Source organism: Peromyscus eremicus, chromosome 10, assembly GCF_949786415.1.
Source record: "Peromyscus eremicus chromosome 10, PerEre_H2_v1, whole genome shotgun sequence".
Taxonomy (NCBI): Eukaryota; Metazoa; Chordata; class Mammalia; order Rodentia; family Cricetidae; genus Peromyscus; species Peromyscus eremicus.
Genome location: NC_081426.1, coordinates 42066478 through 42090370, shown reverse-complemented (window position 1 = coordinate 42090370; position 23893 = coordinate 42066478). Strand labels below are relative to the sequence as shown.

At 34.4% G+C, this 23893-nt stretch overlaps 1 protein-coding gene across 1 annotated transcript in view; it reads right to left on the bottom strand.

Annotated features, from left to right (window-relative positions):
• Positions 1-21634, bottom strand: part of Slit2 (slit guidance ligand 2) — a 117849-nt gene extending 96215 nt beyond the window's left edge. The window contains exons 1-5 of the mRNA XM_059274739.1: positions 21627-21634; positions 21022-21185; positions 18415-18553; positions 1304-1375; positions 802-873 (exon numbers count right to left, since the gene is read on the bottom strand). Of these exons, the coding sequence (XP_059130722.1) occupies positions 802-873; positions 1304-1375; positions 18415-18553; positions 21022-21185; positions 21627-21634 (455 nt within the window). The remainder of the gene's footprint in view (positions 1-801; positions 874-1303; positions 1376-18414; positions 18554-21021; positions 21186-21626) is intronic.
• Between the last annotated feature and the right edge of the window lie 2259 nt (positions 21635-23893).

Sequence of the window (23893 nt, the reverse complement as noted above, 5' to 3'; positions counted from 1 at the left end):
CATAGGAGGAGGGAGGGGTTGACTCCAGAAACTCAAGAAGCTGGCCATAATTTATACCCATGGAAACCATTAATAAATAAGTTAGCCAGACTCTACACTCAAATTATAAAATAATTAAAGGTGATTTTACTTGATATAATTTGAAATGTTTTCATAAGTAAAAAGAATGGTATCCTTTAGTAACTTATTTTAGACTGACTCAAACTTGCATAGCTATCTTCTCAAAAGTCCCCTTGACCTTCATAACTAATGCTTAGTATGTGGCTATTCCTGGGGAAAATTCTCCTGTGATGAAGGAAGGATGAAATGATGGCTCCATGACTATGCTCACTTATTCTCTACACTTGACTTTCATCATCCTAAAAGGATCAACACTGCGCTCAGACACATGATACTATAGACTAAGGGACCACAAATCTAGAGTTGTCAGAGCACTTCAAAATAACTTGTCCCCTTATTACATCTGGAAAAAAAAAAAAAAACAAAAAACAAAAAAAAAAAACAATCTCCCATGGGGCAGCTCTCTTTCTTTTGATAACAAAATTAAAACACACACACACACACACACACACACACACACACACACACACAAAATCTACCCTAAAAACTGGCTGGTGCTAGTGATAGACATCAGGCCTCTGGAATATGATGAGATTTACTAATAACAACTGTAGTTAATGATTCATACCCCATCATAGAAAGACAGGAGGTTTTTTCCCCCTTAATCTGAAAATTTAAAAACTCTTGTTTGTGGAGAAAATGTTGGTTTCCCTAAGAAAGAAAAAAAATGTGTCTACTCACAGTGAATTCAGAGAGCGCAGTCCTTGAAAGGCATCTGGGGCAAGCTCAGAGATCTGATTATTGCTTAGGTCACTACAATCAGAAACAAGGTTAGGTTAAACAAAATAGGATGCCAGGGATGTTGGGTACAGGAGACAAGGAAGACATGTACAACTTTCAACACAAAACATCAGATAATCCTAATATTTAAGGATGAATCACACCCTGTAAAAACAACTACCATCCATTTGCTTAACTTATTAGTAAGGACAGCATGTCTTAACTAGACAATAGCATACCAAAGATGTCATGACCATTTTTGTGGGAATCAATACACTGAATTACAGAGAGCATGAAAAATGATAAGGTTTCACTAACTCAGATTAAAGTGCTATTATACAACGGGCAATCAGACTGTCATTAAACTGTCAATCTCTTCAATATTCATGCTCGGTTTTTCCTGCATAGTCTTGACCTACATAATTTAAAAAATGACATATCTTGCACAATACTATTAACTCACATTCTTCTGAGCTTTTTATATGGTGAGAAAGCTCCAGGAGGGATGACCCTGATGGAGTTCTGTTCCAATCGTCTGCAATGAAAATAATAAAAATTAATGTTTAGAAGGAAAAGTAAAAATCTAGACACATTTAATTCAGACATAAGTTTCACATCAAGTAGGGAAGTTAGTTTTTTTCATGAGGGATCTTTTCTTCTTTTCCTCTAAAAATCAGTACTAAAATTAAATGTGCTGCCCTTTAAATGTGAAGCAAGATTGGAATAAAGTAGCACAGTTATGAAACAAAAGTACTAACCCGTCACTGCATGGCCATGGATTCTGCTGGAACCATACACAGAGTAGGAAGCATTTGCAGAAACAAATTCGGTGTATATTTTAATAAACTATAAGCAAATTAAATATACAGAAGACCTGGATTTAGATGTACAATATATTTTAATGATAATTGTAGGTTCAAAAATGAAATTATCATTCTATATTGAATTTTATAGATCCTTTAACTTCTAAAGAAACACACTATCAGTTGAAGAAACTGGTACATTCACAAAATTTTGAAGCCATTTATGAGGCATAGTCTTAAATTCTAAATCTATAAGTTATGGAGAAATCTTCAGTAAACAGTGTCTATCTGCTAACTTGATATGTGACTACTATAGTAAAAATCATATCAGAAAAGTGCAGTCAACCACAGGAATATTTTTATGATATAATAAAAATCAGGGTAAAGTCAACTCTCAGACACGATCTACTCTAAGATGCTGCTATTGGAGAAAACTAAGAAATATACAGCCAGCCACTAAACACACAGAGGGAGGTTTCAACAAGTCACTTAGTAAATATTTTTGTTCACCACAATAACATTCTCTCAACCTTGTTCTTTCCCATCTCAGGACCCAGGAGTCATTTCACAGCCTTTATTTTCAGTTCTGCTCTGAATCCTTGAGATCTCACTTCCGTGAACCACTAGGGTAGAGTTTAGATATTGAGAGTTGCTGGTGAAAGATTGAGGCTTCCAGAAGGGAAAATCCAGAGTGTAGTTGTCCTCTATTTGGGGAATAGCCCTAGAAGCCACCCACTGACATCATAATTTCAACTTCTAAATGTACCGCCTTTTTATCATTTTAACTTCTTTGGCTTTTATAGACTTGGAGATAAGTAGAAAATTTCCTCTCTGTATTACCTGCCTACAAGTCTCAGGAAATTCTTCTATATTAAATTCTTATATTAAACTACTTGGAACAAATAATATTTTGTTGTCTATATTTAAAAATATATACACATGTGTACTCATAAAACATATATTTGTACACATATTCATATGCATATATACATGTGCATGCATGTTTTCATATATACACATATGTATATAGGTATATATATGGACAATACATATAAATGCATATACATTTTTATGCTTGCATATTTTCTCTTTATTAGGCTGTTGGCTTCATGGCAGATTTATCTCAGAAGACAGGAAACCATCTATATTAATAAATATGAATGTGAGAGCAGGGGAGAAAGTTCTCCACTATGCAAACATGAGAACCTGAGTTTTATCTCTTAACAGCTATGTAAAGAGTGGTGGCATATGTATTCCACCCCAAGGCTGGAGCAGGAGAGATAGCTGGGACACCCCAAGTTCTTATTGACCAGGTATTTTAGTTGAACCTTGAATTCCAGATTCATTAATTATGTCTCAAAAAATAAGGAGTGGGTCAGGGGCTGGGAAGATTCCTCAGTGATACAGTTTGTATACTGCTTTTGAAGAGGACCTGTGTTGGCTTCCCAGTACCCATGTCGGAGGGCTCACAAATGTTTATCACTCAATTTCCAGGGGTCTGATGCCTCCTTGTGGATTCTGTGGGCACATGCATTAACACCTGCACATACCTGCTACGTATACACATAAATAAAAATAGAGTAAATATTAAATAAGTGGTGAGTGACTGACAATGGCATATGATGTGAAGTGCCTGCTAGCTTACAGCTTACACACACACACACACACACACACACACACACACACACACACACACACACAAACACACACACACACACACACACACACACACACACACACACACACACACACTGTTTAGCATTTGAATTATTTGTCTGGGTCTTAAGAAAACGTATTTTTTCACCGGCTCTAAATACAGCCAAAACTAAGTTATTTTTACTGCAGTAGTGTTCAGTGCCTTTGGCAATGATGCTTTAAAGATCGCATTCATTTCAACTTTGATCCATTCTTACAGTTAAATTATAAGAAATTTCAAATTATCAGTCTATGCCAAGGAAACTTTACATATCAGTTAATCACTGGATCATAATAATATAATGATGAAAAGTAAGAATGTTTTTGAGTTTTTAGAATGAAAAATTTGTTCATGTAACTTCTCATAATACCACGTGAGACTATTGAAAATAATATAAAGTAATATAAAGGAATCAATAAACATCATTCAGTGACTCATTCTTTATATACAAATTGTGCTGTTTGGGGTTGTATAGTGATGAAAAGTATTCTGAACCAATAAATTTATCCAAACTAATTCTATTTTTTAATAGAACTTAAGGTATGTCATGGAAAGCTTAATATTCATCTGTGGCTTTAAAGTTTTAGTACCTATAATACCTAAACAATTGCTAATTATTTCAGTGACAATTAAGTGTGTTTTAACACTTGTTTTCAAAGTTATTATTTCCCTTAAAAGTCTGCACAAATATATGCACATGGGTCTATGTAGATGTTCATGCTTGTGCACATGGGGCCATAAGAGAGTGCTGGATCCCTCGGAGATGGAGTTATGGGCATTTGCAGGACACCTCGCTTGCTACATGTGTTCTCCGATTTGATCTCAGGTATTCGTGATTGTCCAGCAAGTACTCTTTTTTTTTTTTTTTTTTTTTTTTTTTTTGGTTTTTCGAGACAGGGTTTCTCTGTGTAGCTTTGCGCCTTGGTAGCCCAGGCCGGCCTCGAACTCACAGAGATCCGCCTGGCTCTGCCTCCCGAGTGCTGGGATTAAAGGCGTGCGCCACCACCGCCCGGCCCAGCAAGTACTCTTAACTGCTGGGTCATCGCTCTTGCCCAGAAATACCTGTTGTTAAGGTAAGTTATATATTATCTATATCTCATTTCACTGAAAATACTCCTGTTTAAATCAATCACAACACAATTACAAATGATAATATAATTTTTTTATAAATGGATTATTCAATGTTATGAAAGTTATAAAACAAAGTGAATACAGGACAAAACTATATTAGGTTTTACATGGAAATACAATGCCTCAAATGTAAATAGTGATATTATCTGTGTTGTTTGTTATTGTGATGTACCACGATGCAAATTCCACATTGAAAACTGATTCACTTCAAACTTACATCACAGAACACTGAACAATGGCATGCTCGAGGGACCTGATGGCTTTTCATATTTGCTTACTTTCAACATAGCTAGCTAAAAGGGGTATTTTAAAAAGCTTGTACTACTGTTTACACTTAGCATCTATTTGATTTGTTGTTGTTGTTGTTGCTTTTTATCACACTGTCTCAAAAGTCCATTAAGGATCAACATGATTTCATTCCTCCATCTAAAAGAATGAATCTCACATGAGAAGACATGCTACCAGTGACAGACACAAGGTAAACTTCAAAACACTTCATTTTCATTTCAGTCATACTTAATGGACAAACAATGTACTTCCCTTAAACTATTAGCTTTGTTGAACAAAAGGCTCCTTTTTACTTTATAAGAACTTTAGAATAAATTTGATAAACTAAACAACATTCACCTCCAATGGTGTCCCCATAAGAAGAAAGAGAAAAAAGCCTTTGACCAGATGATATAAATGACAAAGAAAAATGTCAGCATTTTCAGGTTAAGAAAAAGGCAGACTATATTTACATTTCTTAACTCTGTTGGTTTCTGATCTCTGCTTATTAGCATAGAATCTGCTGAATTTCAAAGAGTGCACATTTGAGTCCATTGGTCCATGAAGAATCTAATTAAAAACATTTCAAGATTATGGAAACAGATAGTGTAAAGACATAGTTGCAAGATTAGGTTAAAACATACCATAATTAAGAGCTTTCCAAATGTCAATCCTTCAGAGAATATGCTATGTCATTTTTAGAAAACAGATTTAACAAAGTGAATCAGGTAGAAATTCTACACACTGCATACTGCAAGGACAATTCATTTCATGTAAACTTGCCAGAACCAATTTAACCCCCAGGGTCTATGTGACTGAATCCACACCATTTTATAATTATATTATATACAGATAGACTTATAGCCACGTGTAACTTTTTATTTTATATATTTAGACACTACACTGCATCATTCTACATAATATGTGTAATGAAAGAGATGGCTATTATCATTTCCTTAAAATTAAAGGGATATTTTAGTTATCTGATCAGTGAGATGAAATATTTAATTGTATTTCGTGGAGACTAGTCCCAAATCCTCACAAGGAGATTTAACCAATAACAACTTTTCTTCCCTCATCTGACCTAGCCCTGTGTTTTTGTTTCTATTTACGCCATGAATCTCAGCACTTTCATGATTCCTAACAGGAACTGATCACAGGAACTTCAGGCTTTATTTCAACGATTAAAAACCAGGAAGACCGGGAAACTGGAGAGCATAGAGCATGGGAACTGTGTACAGGTTTAGCTGTGAATACAGAGAAGTACCACTGTGTCACTTGCTGAGTTGCTGCTCTGTGACATTAAATACTCTGTGGTGATTATGATGGGATGAATGTTAGATACATACATTTTACAAAAAACAAAAAACAAAAAACAAAAAACCACCATGATAGAAGGTTTAAGAAACTGCCAAACTATTCATGAGATATTAGACAAATTAGTCTAACATTCACTTCTTATCCATCTCTCTCAATTCTTATCCAAGTCGAATTATTCTTTAAAACAATGCAAATGTCATCCACAGGCTTAATATTAAAAAGGCCTTTATAATTGGCCCTTATATGGTTTGATATGCATAGATTCAAGACTTTTAAAATATGCATCCTTTGTTGACAAAAGCATGAACTTTGCACTGACACAGAGTTGGATTATATCTGAATCTACCATCATTAGCTTTATGAGCTTTACAGAAGCCATCATTGTTCTGTGTGATTTAGCCTCAGTTTTGCAAATTGATGAAAAACAGTTACTTGGTAAGAAGTGCAGTATAAATAAAATATATAGTATTTCCTTTTACAAAGGTAAATGAATAAAGATATGATATATATACATATATATGATACAATAAAATGTCTACAAATCCTGGTCATCAACACACATTATTTAAAACAATAAATCTGTCACCTGATAGGATCTCTAGTGTGAAATTAATATATAGCAGTAAATAATGTTTAAAAATCAATTAGTAATACAGTGTTTTTTCTGATAATTTCATAACTATAATGAACACATGTATACAATTCACATCAAAACCAAAAAAAGCTGGTGATAAGATCCATAATCAGATTTCGTAATGTTTAGCTTTTTCTTTACTCTCTTAGAAACTACAAAAGATTTTTATGATACTAAGTAAGATATTTATTTCAATTGACAGTGCCTGTAACATATAGCCCAGATGCTGATTATACATGGCCATAAAACTGACATGGTTTTGCATTTTCTCCATCTGCTTTTAACATAAATGACAAAAACAGCTGCCAGAGAATGGAACATGGGTTTAATGGGCGAGGGGAGGGAATGCACAATGACTCTATCTTTGGAAAGTTAAATCAAGTAGTGCAGCCAAGGTAGTGTGGGCACAGTAAACACAAGTATCTGAGGGCAGAAACAAGGTTTCTTTAGACTGGGGAGTCTGTCACCCATTACATGGTAATTTTAAATTCAGTACTTTATACTTACAGAAAGTAACTTTCAACTTTTAACAATGGGTTCATGCTATTGGTTTCCTTCATATGTACCTACTAAAATCAATGAAGCATGCTTTAAACTAAAATATTATTTCTTTCTCATAAGCACTGTCATTGGAACTTCCTCTGTTTAATAAATGTCTCCGTAGCTGAGTTAATATTGGCCTCTAGATGCTTGAATTTTGCAAATAGCTAACACATTTGTCTTAGTGCTGCATCCATACTCTTTCATTATCAGCCATTTCTGTCTTGAGATGAGTTGTTCTTGAGAATTATCCATTTCTTTAACCTCATTTGATGTCATTTTAGTAAACGTCCCCAAGACACACACTCAACTCCTGTTTCCATATTAGGGAAACAAGCTCTCCATTTGGTTTCTTACTCTAAAGTAATACAAAAATATGTGTGAACATGAACATGTGTATATGTGTCTATATGGACACATCTCCTGAATGAATGTTGAACTGTTTGCATTTAAGAAGAAATAAGGATATGATATAGATATATAGGACATAGATATGATAAGATAAAGAGTAACAACTTGTTCAAAATGTTTTACATTGCTATGGATTTTAGTTTATTGATACAAATTTAAAGTTAATTTTGTTATACGGTATGTATATTTCTACTCTTGTTTAAAGTATTTTGTTTGTATAACTCATTTGAAATTGTAATGGATAATTAAGAAATACAGATTAATAATTAGTCTTCTATGATAGTCAAACTTATAGTTATGTTAGTTAAGTTTTCTAGGAATACATAGATATAATTCAGTTAGGTAGGTAGTCTTAAAACACCTCAAAGACCTACAGAATATGGCACTTAAAATGTTTTAAAAACTTAGACTTTTCTGGACAGTGAGACATGTCTGTTCCTGGCAGCACTGATTTGCTTCAAAGAGAAAGATGGGCATCAAAGACACTCTTTATGGAGTTTATCTTCTTTTTGACTAAAACAGCCATTTGGGCAAGAAACTGCTCTTGCCTGGACTGCTGATAATGTGTTGTATAAACTGGACATACGGGACCATAGAAAAATGATCACTGAATTTGACAAAACAAGGCGAGATGGTCCTTCAGGTTCCTGCTTCACAGAAGAAACTGTCAGACATTCTAAAGGACACAGAGAGAAGCAACTGAGAGACTCTAGGCCTATAGGCTGAAGAAGGATGCCCCAATGTTGCAGAGGAACTTTGGATGACTGTTCAGGTAGCCAGCTGTCTCTGTCATTCTAGATTTTTTGAAGTTGCTTACAATGAACTTCCTGTTTCCTTAGGTAATATTATATCCTTCTGGGGTCTTTGATGTAGTTGAAGACTAGATAGTTATAATTTTCTTGGCTATGATAAAAGACAAGTTAGATATGAAACCTTAGACTCACAAATATAGGATAGATAGAATATTTTCTTTAATTTTGCCAAATACAAATAGACTAGATATTGTAACTGCAACTATTGCTTGATAACTGTACTATTACATGTAATTTTCCTATGTCAAAGTTAAAACCTTCCTTTTTGATTAGACAGAAAAGGGGAAATGCTGTGGGATACTTTTGTACATTGGTTTAATAAAACACAGGTTGGCCAGTAGCCAGGGAGGAAGTATAGGTGGGATAAGCAGACTAAAGGAATGCTGGGAAGAGGAAGAACAGAGTCAGGAGTTTCCAGCCAGACACAAAGGAAGCAAGATGTAAAGGCAGAACTGAGAAAAGGTACCAAGCCAAAGGATAAATATAGATAAAAATTATGGGTTAAATTAAATGTAAGAGTTAGTCAGTGAAAGCCTGAGCTAAAAGCTAAGCAGTTTTAATTAATATAAGCCTCTGTTTGTTTCCTTGGATCTGAGCAGCTGTGAACCATGTGGGACACAGGAAATCTTCTGACTACATTCAAATGCAAAAATTCACTTAGTGTATAGTCAAATGAATTAAGAGGAAAATAGACTCAGTCACACTTAGCAAAATAATGTATTTATGTATTTATGGAGAAAGAGTGAGATTCAAAAAGTCAATAAAATTCAGTTTCATCTATATGTATATCTCTATCTATCATCTGTTTGTCTGTCTGTATCTATCATCTATCTATCTATCTATCTATCTATCTATCCATCCATCTATCTACATATCTATCTGTCTACCTATGGATCATCTATCTATCATCTATATCTTTATCAATAAAAGGAAATAAAGAAAGAGTCTGTTGTTTTATTTTAAAATAATAACAAGCCATTTGGATACTTAACCTGAATAAAGCCTTGTGTTTTGTCTCAAATTGGCTAATTTTCATTTGTAAATAACTATCTAACTTCTTAACATGCATCTCTGAAATGGATTAACCACAAATCCATGAGGTAATTGATTTTTAACGTAGCAGCTTTGATCCTTCTGAGAATGAATAAATACTTTGGGCCCCATGTATTCTCATTTTTATGTCAGATTTTACAATTATGAGTCCTGTATTTTGTTTTTACGATGATAACTGGTTAAGGGAATCAATCATATTAGTGCTAGAGTGACACATTGGAATAACTTCTCATCAGTACCTACTTCCAGGCTCGTCTTTATCCTCTTTTGTAGGGTCTGTTGCAAAGACATGTTTTAGCTCCTTTCTTTCTTCCCGAACATTAGGGTGATTTTTACAACAAGCCACTCTATTCCTGCCACTCCCTTGCCTAAACCATTCTGTAGAGAAAACTTACGTTTCTCTACAGAAAAGCACATCTGTGTACCTGAAAAGGACGTGATTCTCCCAGGCAGATCAGGTGCTCTGCTCCCCTTGTTCAGAGAAGGGAATTTAGGATTCTCATGAGGCTTTCAATGACTCTGCATAAAGGTTCAACGTTCTGCCTGGTAAGCTGCCTGAAGGCAGTCAGTGTGTTCTTTCAGACTTAACATCTGACGCAGAGTGGTGAGCATTCATACTGACCAAGTATAAGAAAAAACACTTGTTCATACACATCTTTTTTATAGGTCTACTCACAGACTTTTGGGTATTTTTAAGGGAATCTCCTGGAGTTCCTGTTTTTTGTTTGTTTGTTTTTGTTATTACATCCATCTCTGTTCTCATTTCTCTAATGTTTCCTCTGTTTTTCTTATGATTTTAGTATATCATCTTTCATTCATAAAGAAATGTGACCAAAACCCTTTATGTTTAAAGTGTCATGACCCAGAATCTTTTGTAATTATCTTTATCCTTGGTTTAACTATTTTTACAAGATGATTTTTAAGAGTGTTATGTTATATATACATGTAATAGGTATAAATACTGCCTTTATATTAGCTTGCTCAATGAATACAAAATTATAGTAATATAGAATGCAGAATCAACTTATGCTATAGGTTATTTGATCTTGTGTATAGATATAAAATAATAAAACATCTTTAAAATCCTACCTAGTTGTTAGTTACTAAGAAATAGTTTCTTAACATTGTGAACTAAAGTAAAATTACCTCAGTCTTCAATTCCATAATATTTTCTTCAAGCACAAGAAACTAGCTTTCCATAGTAAAAATAATTTCTCTGTGAAATTTTTAACTTACTTAAAATTAAGGGAAAGTGTATCTGGAGAGATGGCTTGGCAGTTAAGTGCAGCTGATGATCTTGCTGAGGACAAGAATTTGGTTTCTGACAACCACTTCAAGCAGTTCACAACCATGTATATCTCCATATGACATCTTTTGGTTTCCATGGTTGTCTATGCACATGTGGTATACAATCACACTGACATACACACACACACACACACACACACACACACATGCACATACATAATCAAAAGTATATCTTTTTAAAATTAATAAAAAGTGGAATTATATGTAATTTATTTACCTTCATGACAAATGACCCAGAAGAAGGGAAAGAAATTGAAGTAGTGCTCAAGTTAGTGTGTCCCTCTCCATTACTTATACATCTATTCCCGAGAGCCTTATGTTTTGCTGGACCAGGAAAAGCAGCATACTTACTACAAAGTGCAATTCTGGTATATTTCACCTGTCTCATGAGCATGTGTGAAAAAAGTATTTTAATCTTAGAGAAGTGCAGTCCATCACCAGAAACCTTGAAGCCATATTCTGAAGCCCTGCCCCAGCCTGAAAATTCTAATTCATTACAGCATACCTTCTCACTATATATCTTCTAAAATGGATGGAGTATCTGTATCATGGCTTGGAAACACTAGATGTGATACCAGAATTTGTAAAAGAACAGAGAAGAATGAACTTTTATTCTACAGTAACATTTCATAACGCATTGAAAAGTATAATACTTCAATATGTTGTCTAAGAAATTACTTAAGATGTGATACACAAAGTATCAATTTGGTATTAATGATTCTTTTCCCAGGGACAGGATCCTGTAGCAACTTGCTGGACACAGTGACATTCTTTGCAAACAAGGTCTGTAACAGCCCAATTCAAAACAGTCAAGTGCTGGGAAGACTACACACTGGCAACAGGCTTTCTTCTACTTCAGATTCCTTCTCACTTCTCATATTCAGTTTTTTTCCCCACTATCAGCCTCTCTTCACTGATATATACTATCATTACTTTTGCTATAAAAAATGATGTCTAGAATACTTTCCACATTATGGGCTCCACACCTTCTCCAACACAGTCCCTGTTCTTACCCTCACTGGCTAAATATTGAGACAGAAATAGTAGGACAAAAGAGACATGGTTTGGCCATCATCAGGTTTTCAGTCTAACAAGACAGTATGATATCAGTCAATATAAACTAAACTGTTTAGTGCTAGTCCGCATGAAGTTTGGGAGGGAGACAATGGTGTATGACTATAATCCTAGCTACTCAGAATGCTGATGCAAGCAGATTAAAAGTTTGAGGGCATCTTGAACAAGAGAGTGAGCTGTGTCTAAAATAAAATATAGTATAAAACCAAATTGAACAGAATAGATGACATTAGCAGAGGTTACGGATACAAGTTAACATGAAAGAGGACTCATTTCTATGCATTCCCACGTGTAAGAACCCCTCTCCACTCTGCTCTCTTTAACCTCTTCATAAGGAAGTATCTAGCAACTCTGCTGTTCCTCTTTCTCAACATCTGTCAGGTTCTCTTTCCAAGTGTCCAGTTTTCTTTTCTACAATATCCTCATAAGCTGTATCTCTGTCTACCTCTCTCTCAGAGCTTTATAAAGTGTAACAGTGAGGTTTACATTTAAGTAAGAATAAAATTAAAGCTATGTGAGCTGTTTCATGGTTGAATTTTTCTAGTAAGGTTCTTTAACATTTCTCAGTTTTTTCTTTCCTGTCTTATGGCACAAAATGAAATTGTCAGTCTTTGAAGGATTAAATATCTATGCCCTGGCATTAGAAGAGAAATATGACTTCAAAGAAAGGTGTCCATGCATTACTTTAAGGTGATGTATTCATCCATCTCTAAAGAAGGAGAGTAATTACAACATGTTGGGATGGTCATCAAACGATGTAACACAGTGGAATTCAATGCAGTATACGGAAAAAGAAAATTTCACATGAATTCTTTGAGCTGTCTAGTCCACTTTAGCCTATGTTACTAACCATTTTGCTAAGTTAAATTTATTCAACTATTTTGGATTTCATGGTTATAAGCAATCATTATGTCAATAAGGAAAGGCTGACTTTACCTTGTAGTTATATTTATTAATCTTGGTAAAATAGCTCTCTCATAGATAAGTCAGCACGAGCTACTTGACTGATTCTGAATTGTGTATACACTCACTTCCTGTAACTATTAACTGCTTATCAAGTGCTTTAGTGTGCCATCGTATTAGATTTGTTACAGGCTACTCTTGGATGGTTTGAACAGGACTTGTTCCTGCCTTCTTAGAACTCAAACTTTAGTAGAGAAAGATGTTTAAAAACACAAATACACATATCACCTAAAGAATTTTCCCATCCTGTCTTCTCTTTACTCAAGGGATGGTGTACCATTTTAGTGCAGTCCCAATAGATAAGCGTTAGTTATAACACCAGAATGGATGGAAACAGTTAGCTGCTGAAAGAAGGAAAGTGTTTTCTCTAAGAGTGCAGCTCCTGAGAAGTTGACCATGGTTCAGGAAAAGATTGTATATCCAAGAATATTTGTCTACTATGTATTGGGTCTTGAAGGGTTTAAAAATAAAAGTCACAAAGTTGGCTGTGTGAAAAATGGGGAGCAGATCTGGGAAGAGTTGGAGGAGGAGGGTGGGTATGATCAAAACACGTTATAGGAAATTCCAAACTCCCAAAGAATTAATAAAAATAAAATAAAATAAACGTATAAATTAAAATATGATCAGTAGATATACTCACAACTTATTCCCAGCCCACAAATGAAAATGCAAACCATTGGCTATGATAAAATTGTGTAGTCAGGCTTCCTTAGGAGAGCTTCCCCAGGATTTTTTGAACATGCCTCTGAAATATTTTTTACTTTTTTTTTTAAATGAAATTAATCACAGGAGTCAATGAAAATTCAAATTATATGTCGTGTGTACAAGCATTCAGTACTGAAGAGTTTAAATAGATGCTAACCTATTTCTACTTTTTACTTCCTTAAGTGATTTGTTACTTAGATTTTAAAAGATTATCTTTCTTATATCCTCACAAATAAATGTTTTATACAACACCAACGTATGACTTTGTTTTTGCAATAAACAAAGCAAAACAAAGAGAATATTTGCATATTCTTTAGTAACCTAGATTACAGGCTTTCTCTCTATTACAATTATGAATCTGTCACAGTAAAGACGTACCACAGCCAAGAAAACATGTCAATATTATTAAAATATCTCCATCTGAAATAAAGATATTGCACAGATAACTCATAACAAATCTAAGTTTTGAAATATTTGAACAATATGAATGAGTATTTGAATAATAAAATGATAATATTTTGAATAACAATATTTGAAAAAGTTATCTCTAAAAATTAAAAACAATGTTTTATTGAGTGCTATATCCACATTTTATCAATACTACTAATATTCTTTATTTTCAGTAGATAAAAATGTGAATCACTAAGCTAGTATGTTACACTTCTGCAGTTGTTTTATTCCCACTAAATAATAATGCAATAATCACAGAAATAAAATTCACTTATGGCCTGACATATGTTTTTATATCTACTTATAAATTTCAGTTATTGTACCACAATATGACATATCACCTCTTTAATATAGGTAAACCAATGGGATGCATTATTACGGGATGTATAACTTCCATGCTACTAAACTCCAGCATTATGTGAACACTATAGCACATTCAAGGTAGAAGCAAAGTGCTAAAATGGGAAATAACAATGATTAGTAGAACAAGCCATTTAAAATATCCCACATCACTGTATTGTTTTGATATATTTTGCCTCTCGCTTCCTCTTCTAGAACATCTGTTAGTCTCTCTATGCTCTGAACAGATCTGACGGCTTTCTTCCTGTGTGCACATATACCTTCTTTAACTCTTGGTTTTCCACACACGTTTTACTTAACTGTAGCTTTTTTTTCTCAAAGATATTCTTTCATTCTAATTTATTAATGATTGCAGGTTTCTGGATTTTAAAATCAATTGTTTTTGAATAACAGATCATATATACACAAACACTCCGACAAACCCTTTGAACTGCTCCTTTTTAGTCCTCAGTGTTCTCACTCTTAACACTGAAAAGTGGCTTTTGTAATCAACATGGACAAAATTGGATCCTTTCATATGAATGGTTAAAAGTCTGAACTGCTTTTGGACTGCAGCTGGCTTACAGGCAGCATCATTTGCCTGAGCAGACCTCTTTTCCTAGAGGGTCCTTCTTTCACTATCCTAGCCTTCTGCTTCGGGCTTTCTTTCCTCTCCTCTCCTTCCCTTTGTTGCTTGATGAATTTACCTTTCAAAGTAGATTTTGTCGGGTCAGTTACTTCAAAATCTTTGACTCAGGTAAGTTATTTCCTTGCTCAAAATTATTAGTTATTATAACCTGCATTATGTTATTGCCTGCCTTGTTTTGCTATTGTTACTTCTTATTTGCAATGATAGAATCAGTTTCTCCACTGCTTATGCTTGAAGTTGGCATCATTTTTGCTGCATTTTCCTATAAATCCTCACCAGTATTAATCCCTACTAACCAAGCCTCTGTATTAACTGTCATCTATTTCCATGTTCCCTTCTCATTATTGCCCAAGAATTTCCTCCTCTTCAAACATCCCCAAAGGCCAATGTAATAGATTCCTAGGTATCTTCTGCTTTGTAACCCCATTGAGAAGCAGCCCTAAGACTAATTCTTTTGGAATATTCAATTAAAAAAACCTGTTTCCAGATGCACTCCAAATAAAGTCCAACATTTTTATAGTATTGAGACCCTCTATGTAGTTGCACTGACTCATTTTTTCAATGTTCTTTTCCTTTGTTCTCTACGTTATGACATGTCATCCAAGCAGCATTCCTATATGATCTGTCCATCTTTGTTGTGAAGACTCATAATGCTTTTTATTAATGTTCCTATACATTTACCACCTCCCTATGGGGTCCAGTGCAGATGCTACTTTTGTACTTTTGGTTTCATGTTTGAGGTATCATTTATGGAATGATTAGATTATGCTAAGTATACACAGTTCTACACATATTTATTTCCCACCGTTAACACTTCTCAGTTTCTAAAAATGATGAAACCATAGAAAAGAAGTAACTTGATAAAGAACTCAAAGTCAGTAAATGACAGATAAACTTGAGACTCTAAAAAAATATACCAGCTCTTCTTACCCACTATATCTTGGCCTCCCTTTCTACCCTCTGTAATTCCTCCAGCCTTCAGCCTCTGTATGTGTTCAACTTTATTACAATGGATACTTGATTCCTCATTCCATAGATATTAAGCACTATTACTAAATCATTAGTCATTAATTAAAAGAAAAATCTCTGGGAAAATTGATGATGTCATTGTATACTTAATATATATCTGTATCTGGATAGTTCACTATGCTGTTTTCCTGTTTAAAAAATACCATGAACTGAAGTAAATACATCACTGAGATACTTGTACATGCAGATCTATTATGGCAACACAATTTTCAATAGCTAAGTTATGGAATCAGCCTAGGTAACTCTCAGTAGATAAATGGATAAGGAAAATGTGGCCTGCATGTAAACACAATCTAATTTTATTTGTCTGTAAAGGAGAAAGACGTATGTAGTTTTCTGGAAAGTGAATGCCACTGGAAATCAACATATCGAATCAATAAGGCAGAAATAGAAAAAGAAAAAAAATATTGCCAATTTTATGTTTTCTCCCATTTTTGGGTCCTAAAAATTCCTTATAGAAACACAAAACCATATATGTATATATACACCCATACACACACGTGTGTGTGTGTGTTGTGTGTGTGTGTGTGTGTGTGTGTGTGTGTGTGTCTGTGTCTGTGTCTGTCTGTCTGTGTGTCTGTGTCTACATATGAAGCATGAAATCAAATGACAGACTTGGGTAAGGAAGGAGATGCTAGCATAGGGGAAATACAAGTTGGGGAGAGGAAGAAACTGAACTGAGGTGAATATGACTGTAGTACTTTATATATTTGAAAGGTATTGCTTTTATGAAATCCAGGGCTATATATGAGTATATTATCAATAAAATTATAGTACACTGATGCAATCTTTTAAAGAATAAGGATTATTGACTGCATGCTACTTCCTCTGCATTATGTCTATCGTATATTCTTCATGTTTCAGTAATAACAAATCCAGTGGAGATTAAATGATTACTGTGGTTTTCTTTTTCTAATCTACTTCAGACTGTCTTCTATGTTCTAACTAAGCTCAAAGAACTTCAATAATACATGGCTCCAATGATAGATAGTTTCATTAGAACACTTGTTTTTTTTTTTTTTTTTTTTTTTTTTTTTTTTTTTTTTTTTTTTTTTTTTTTTTTTATAATGCCTCAAAATGAAATGTTATCTTCACGTCCAACTCTAAAATCTCTGTAGCCTACCATCACTTCCACCTCTGTCATTTGATCCTAGTGTGTCTTTCTCACAGACTCTGACCTGGTACTTTCCAAACCATAGCTTATTCTTCTTGCAATACCCAGCTAAAAAACGAAAACATGGAAATGGTAAGATATTATTCCAGCAACTAAACCTTGGATGAAGATACTATTATGTGCATGCATTGTTTTGGTGCTGTATAAAATCTCAATGGATTTGGGGGGAGGGCTCTGTAGAAGATCATGTCTCTTACTCTAATCATCTAAACACATTATTAAGTACATATTATACCTGAAAATAATGAAGACAGACTTTTGGAACTAAGATTATTCTCATATATAGGAAATTGAAGTAGTTAACATAGCAGAAATTAAACAAATAGGTTGAAAAAAAGACAGTTTTTAAACATAACAGTTTTTTTGTTATTTTTATGAGAAATTGTTCCTCTTCTATTAATTTAAACAAACAATCAAAAGATGATTATGGTGTTACAGTTTAGAGTTAGCCTTTTAAAACAGTAACATGCTGGATGATGTAGGCAATTAGAAATACCTTCCTCATTAATGGAAACTGGGGCAAGGATTTTCCTCGATACTTCCTATGATGCTGACATTCTGAATTGCATCTTATATGAATTTCCTTTATACCCATGGCTTAGATTTCAAAAGGACACTCAATCCTCAGTGCCATGAAAAGAAGGTCTATAACAGTTGAGAGAATTGAGATTTTGATGGAGGTAGTGAGTATACCACATAGCTTAAAATGCCTTCTAGCTAAATAACGGACTCGACACTGGCTGCATTCTAGCACATTCTATACTTTATATGCTCTACTCATTTAAACAGGATCGTGAGACTTCAATCTAAACCTGAGTTTTTGAAAAGCTAGCAACCTTCTAGCTCTGGTTTATTTACTACTGTTGGCTACCCCTTTGTTTTCCATTGATTTAACCAGCATCGAACATCACAAAACCCCCAGACCCTAAAGTTAGGAAGAGATGCACGCATTCTCTCTAAAAGAGCCCAAATGCTTATTTGAAGACAATTTTCCCGTAACGTATTCCTTTTATTTGTACTTGTAATAAAATCAAAATCATAACCATTTCAACAACGTACTTAATTGAAGAGAGGAAGGGTCAATACACTTCTAAAAAGGTAATTTGCCTAAGGTGACTAATCAGAGGTGCCGGATAAACCCAAATTTCATGAAAGCAAATCATGGGTTGGATTAATAGGGAGGTAGAAGGAGAATGAGAAAACTCAGCACACATACATTTCCGTGATGGTCTCAGGAAGATTTGTGGGGATCTCGGTGAGACCTTTCCCTCGGCAGTCTACAATATTGTTGCTACAGGTACAGGCAGCAGGGCAGTGCAGAACACTGCAAGAGGGAGCCATGAATGACTGGTGACCTAAAAGAAAAACAAATCAACAGCAGTTAGATTTTTCTCTTGAATCTCACAATGGAGAGACTTGTAGACTGTGCTCATCTAAGTAAGTAGGAGACAAAGATCAAATCCTCTCACACTCATTCATTAATAAGCATCCTCAATATTTCTAGAATATATTTTGGAAAGCATGCAGTTATATGTTGAGATTAAAATAGGAAGTCATAAAAGTAATGTTTTTAAAATTTGGAAAAGATTAGTAAAACTAAATTCAGATTCAAGACCAGAATTCTTTACAAAAGTAATAGCATATTTCAGATATTTCAGAATGATCTATACCATTTCTAATAAGCTTAAGAGGAGCTTGGCTTTAATCAAACTGATGTAGTATAATTTATTTTGTTTCTGGAGGAAAAAAAGAAAAAAATAACAGAGGACTTCCATCTTGTTTGACATAACTGTTGGTCAAATTAAGTTATCCTGAGCCAACAAATGGAGAAGAAAACTGGATAATAGCAGTTTGATGTCTGGGTAGAATAAAAATTGCTGCTTTCTTTGAAGATATTAGAGTAATTTGTGGGAGATCATTCTGTAATTGTTCATCCAAATGATTCTTTTCAGGGCTTCATCTGATAGAAATTGTTGCTATGAGCAGTCACCTGCAGATGCGTAATTTCGATACTCAGTGTTTGAAAACAAATGTACTCTGAAATCAGATTTCCCAGTCTGGATAATGAAAACCAGAACATCATCAGCCAGGCTGCATCAAACAGGCACCTGCCTAGCCAAGGGTTCCGGCGAAAATCAGGACAACCCTCTGGGATCTTCTGGAAAGGGATCCTCCCACTGGGGGAGAAGTGCCAGGGAAGAGACTGCTGGCTAGCTGCTAAACCCATCCCTTCACACAAGCTCTCAAACTACAACCATGTTCTAAGTCTAAAAAGTGCGGGGAGGGAGAAAACAAACACACAAAATTGTAAACTTGCCTTCTTCCTCATCTAGGAGGCAGCAAGGAAAAAGCAAAAAAGAGAAAAACGATGGTTAGTAGAGAATGGTTAGTCATTTGCTTGGATTTTTTAAAAAGCAATCAAATATACTGAGACTATTCCATGGCATTATAGGAGAACTGGGGTTAGATCACAAAGTGTGGAAAAAAAAAACATTTAAATGCCCGAAAGACATCTTTAAATGTCCATGGAGGAGCTAGTAATTTCCATCCAATCATTTAAAAATGTGAACTGTTTTCAATGCATGGTTGTCCTCTCTTGGTAAGCATGGGTGAAGAGACTAGGACTTCCACAGAAACCAGAACAAGTGGCTTTACAAATCTGTTATATAAAATGGGATTGTATTTTAATATAGCCTAGGCAAATCAACCCTAAAATATTGATCGTTTTTGGATGACTTACAACAATGAACAGAATACAAATGATATGCCAATATTTGTTATAATATTGCATTGCTTACAGACTAAAGACAAGACAATGATGGTAAAGTTTCATTTGTTTTAGAAACGGTTTGATCCTTGGCTCATTGAATCCATATCTGTGTAATTCATAAATATGAAAAGTCAATTAGATAGTGATTTCAAACTTTGTTATGCCTGGAGATATAGCACAGTGGAAGAGTTCTTGCTGAGACATATGAGGGCCTGGGTTCCAATAACCAGGACAATCAAAAATTTATGTGTTTCATTATTTTTTAATAAATTGTCCTGAAGCACACCTAGCCATATACTTATAAAATATTAGTCATATACATGTATATAATATATATATATACACATACACATATATGCATGTACATACAGACTATATATGTTGAGATCTTTGAATTTGAACAGATAAAATTGGAAAAGCTTATTATTTTACACTATATTTTAGTCTCTATTATTGAGATTAATTTATATTGTTCATATAATTGTCAAGAGGGGTAAAATGAGGCAGCTATGTGTGAAATATTTATATTACTATTTAGACATACAGAACACAGCAAATTGTAGCTGCTGATAAATTTGTTTTGCAGATGTTTCGAGACTTAAGGCAGTTACATATTTATTTTAAGTAAAAGTGAATCATTAGATGTATATATTTATAAAGAGATACCCCATCATTTTATAATTACATTTTAGTAATACTGAATTTTGGAGTAAGTATTCAGGATTTCTGGTCATTTTTCACTACTTAATATAAAAGTAGATAATAATCATTACTAAAAGAGAAAATACCATCTTGCAAGTATTGTTACAGTCTAGGAATTTCCTATATTCCCGTGGGACGCAAATGGAAAGATTTTATCAATAATTGCCCTAGATACAAATATCCTAGAATTTATAATTCTTCTCATGGCAAAATAGAGTCTCCATGGTGATGAGTGCATGATGGCCCCCTGGAAAGCAAATCTGAAACTTTGAAATTTGAGTTCCTCACACCTGTTAACCTATAGCAGAAAAGTAAAAACAAATATAAATACTGTAACCTCACTGATCTTACCACTGCAGACAAACTCTCGTTTTTGAACCTCTGCCACATTATGTCCCCTCAGGTGGGATGGGCCCATACACTGAGTGTACAAGCCCACCCGAGGCCTTTGGCGAAGCCAGTCCGAAAGCCAGGCCAGGTGGCAGTCGCAGTACAAGTTGTTTGAATGGAGTCGACTAAACAAGAGGGAGAAGTTCAAAGCAAGAAAATAGGACACAGTTAATTCAAATATTGTTAGTAAAAAATACATACTTTTTTTTAAAAACAATCAACACAAGCAGACACGTCTTAGTGAGTTACTATACAATTATTTCTCAGATAATTAAGCCAGTTGACAAAAATGAGTCAATTCTCTTGCTTTACTGAGCTAGGCAAAAAGACAGAAGTAGGACCATGAAATTATTTTGACTATATTCATTCAAAAGAGTAATGAGAAAAAAAGTATCAGCTCAGGGCAAATTATTCTGCATCCCCAACATAACAAAAGCCAATGGAGGTGGTCCAAGGCTATGGGCATGAAGAGGGATGGAGGGCGAGTGTTTAGAACTAAAGGTGTGGCTTACAGACCAAGTATCAGTAAGGTCCTACTGTTACTAGTTTCTATAGCAATGGTTTACAAACGCATTGTAGGATAGCTGTATTTTGCTGAGTAAGATTAACAATTCAAAATAAGACCTTCTGTTTTTAACATACCTCTTCTAATTTCTCCCCTCCCTCCTTCCCTCCCTTCTTCCCTGCACTCCACCCCATCCAGTCTCTCAGAAAAGGGATTAGCTGAATTTGGCTCTCAGGATCTAGCTTCAAAGAGCAAATAGTAAAATTAAAAGGCAAAAGTGGCTGGAAGAGAAGAAATTAAATAAGACCCCTTTATGTTGCCAGGATGTGCACAAGATCATGGATTCGTTCCAAATTGCAAATAGTACTTCTCCATTAATAAAATATCAGGCAAATGTATCCACTAAATTAGGTAAATGACTTCAAACTGGCTTTTATGTTTGCTCAAGCTAAAGAAAGGGGCACATAATGCTATAAATCAAAATATCATTCCTAGAATTGTCTATGACACAGTGAAACAATTTTAGCCCCTTTTAGCTGATGTGTTCAATTCTAACTCAATAATGATAATGGATAGTAAAAGATAGAACTCAGCCCAGGAAGATAATCAGAATATAAAAATGGAATTTTTAAGTACCAGTGATGCTATAGAAAAATGAGCCAACCAAAAGGGAGGGAATTTAAAGTTAAATGATGGCTTTATTCTCCTTGAGTGTGTTTATAAGAACTAGGGTTCTTATACATCAAAACCAGAAGGCATATCCAGAGGTCAAATATTAGATTCTGGGGAAGGTGAGTGACCAGTTCTTTAGTTTGCTGAGAATTTGAAACACTGCCTTTGGTAGCCACTGGTGCCTTTTCCATCACTCTGTACCAAATATGTCCATTTAAACACAGCCTGCAACCATGTCCACATTAAATAAGGAATGGGCAACAGATACAAAAAATGTTAAAGCTTCTTTGGAAGACAAGCTAGTAAAGGCACTAAAATGTAATGGTATATTGTTTTACAGTTTCTGTAGATTTCCCTTTACAGGGATGAAAATCATGGTCCTTTCTTTTCACATACATTACATAAAGTTAACATTAAACTGGTTTTATCAAATATAGTTTGAGTAAGTGAGACTATTAATTAATCTAATTATCATAAGTAAATTTTAGTTATTAAATTTGTATTGTCAAGGTATCAAAAGACTTATGATTTAATGTACTTTTTTATTTTATTTTTTTAGATAAGGTCTCAGCATACATCCCTAGCTAGGATGGAACTTTCTATGTAGATAAGACTGGCCTTGTACACATTACCTCCACCTGCCTCTGCTGCCTGAATATTGGGTTAAAGGCCCTGTTACCACACACAACTCAATGTGTATTTATTTAAGAAATAAAATGAATGCTTTAAAGAACCAGATATTTGATTTCTTATTTATTCATTTATTTTATTTATTTTTTTGAGGAAGATTTTCATGTAGCCCACCCTGCTTTGACCTACCCATGTAGCAAAGGCCAGTCTGGACTGCTTGAACTTCCTGTTTTCTCTCAAATGATTGGATGCCAACTGTGCATTCCCATGCCTGGCTTAGTTATATGCTATTTTAAAATGAGAAATATTTTTGAAAACTTAATCAAAATAGACTTAACTGATTAAAAAACACATTTTGTTTCCATTTTTCCAGTAATTCACTTTTTAGGTCTAGGTGATTTTGAAAGCCAGTTCACAAGAGATTCATGTCTTAAAATACCGAAACTAAGTATCTACACATTGGGGTTTAATGATTAATTTTTTCTTGGAGAGAGAAAAATAAGCTGTTGCTCATACTTTACTTCACAAAAAAAAAAATACCTTAATGACTGTGTGTAACCCTGGAAAGATATTTTTAAATATGAGTGCTGACACAGCTTTAATTATGCAAGGACCAGTGGGTGATGCCCTGACTTTACATTACAGAGAACGCAGGAGCACAGTTTATCTGTATTAGGTCTGCTTCTAATAGAGTAATAAAATCATAAAGATTTCCCATTTATCATTTCTGACAGCCAATCAAGGAGTCTTCCACTTCTTAATGAAATGTGACCTCTACAATAGCTCAAAGTAAATGTTTTATTTTACTTCAAATTTTCTGCAATGCATATCATTTTAAGGAACCTTCACATTTTCAGAGTAATACTTCATTTTCTAAAATAATATTTCTAGAATTCTTCCCAAGTTGCACTTTGTTTGCCTGTGCTATAATGAACTGATGGTCCTATACCCTGCTTATTAAAACTTGCAGTGAAGAAACAGCCTTAATTAATTAAATCCATCTTTCTTTAGATTTCAGCTACTTAC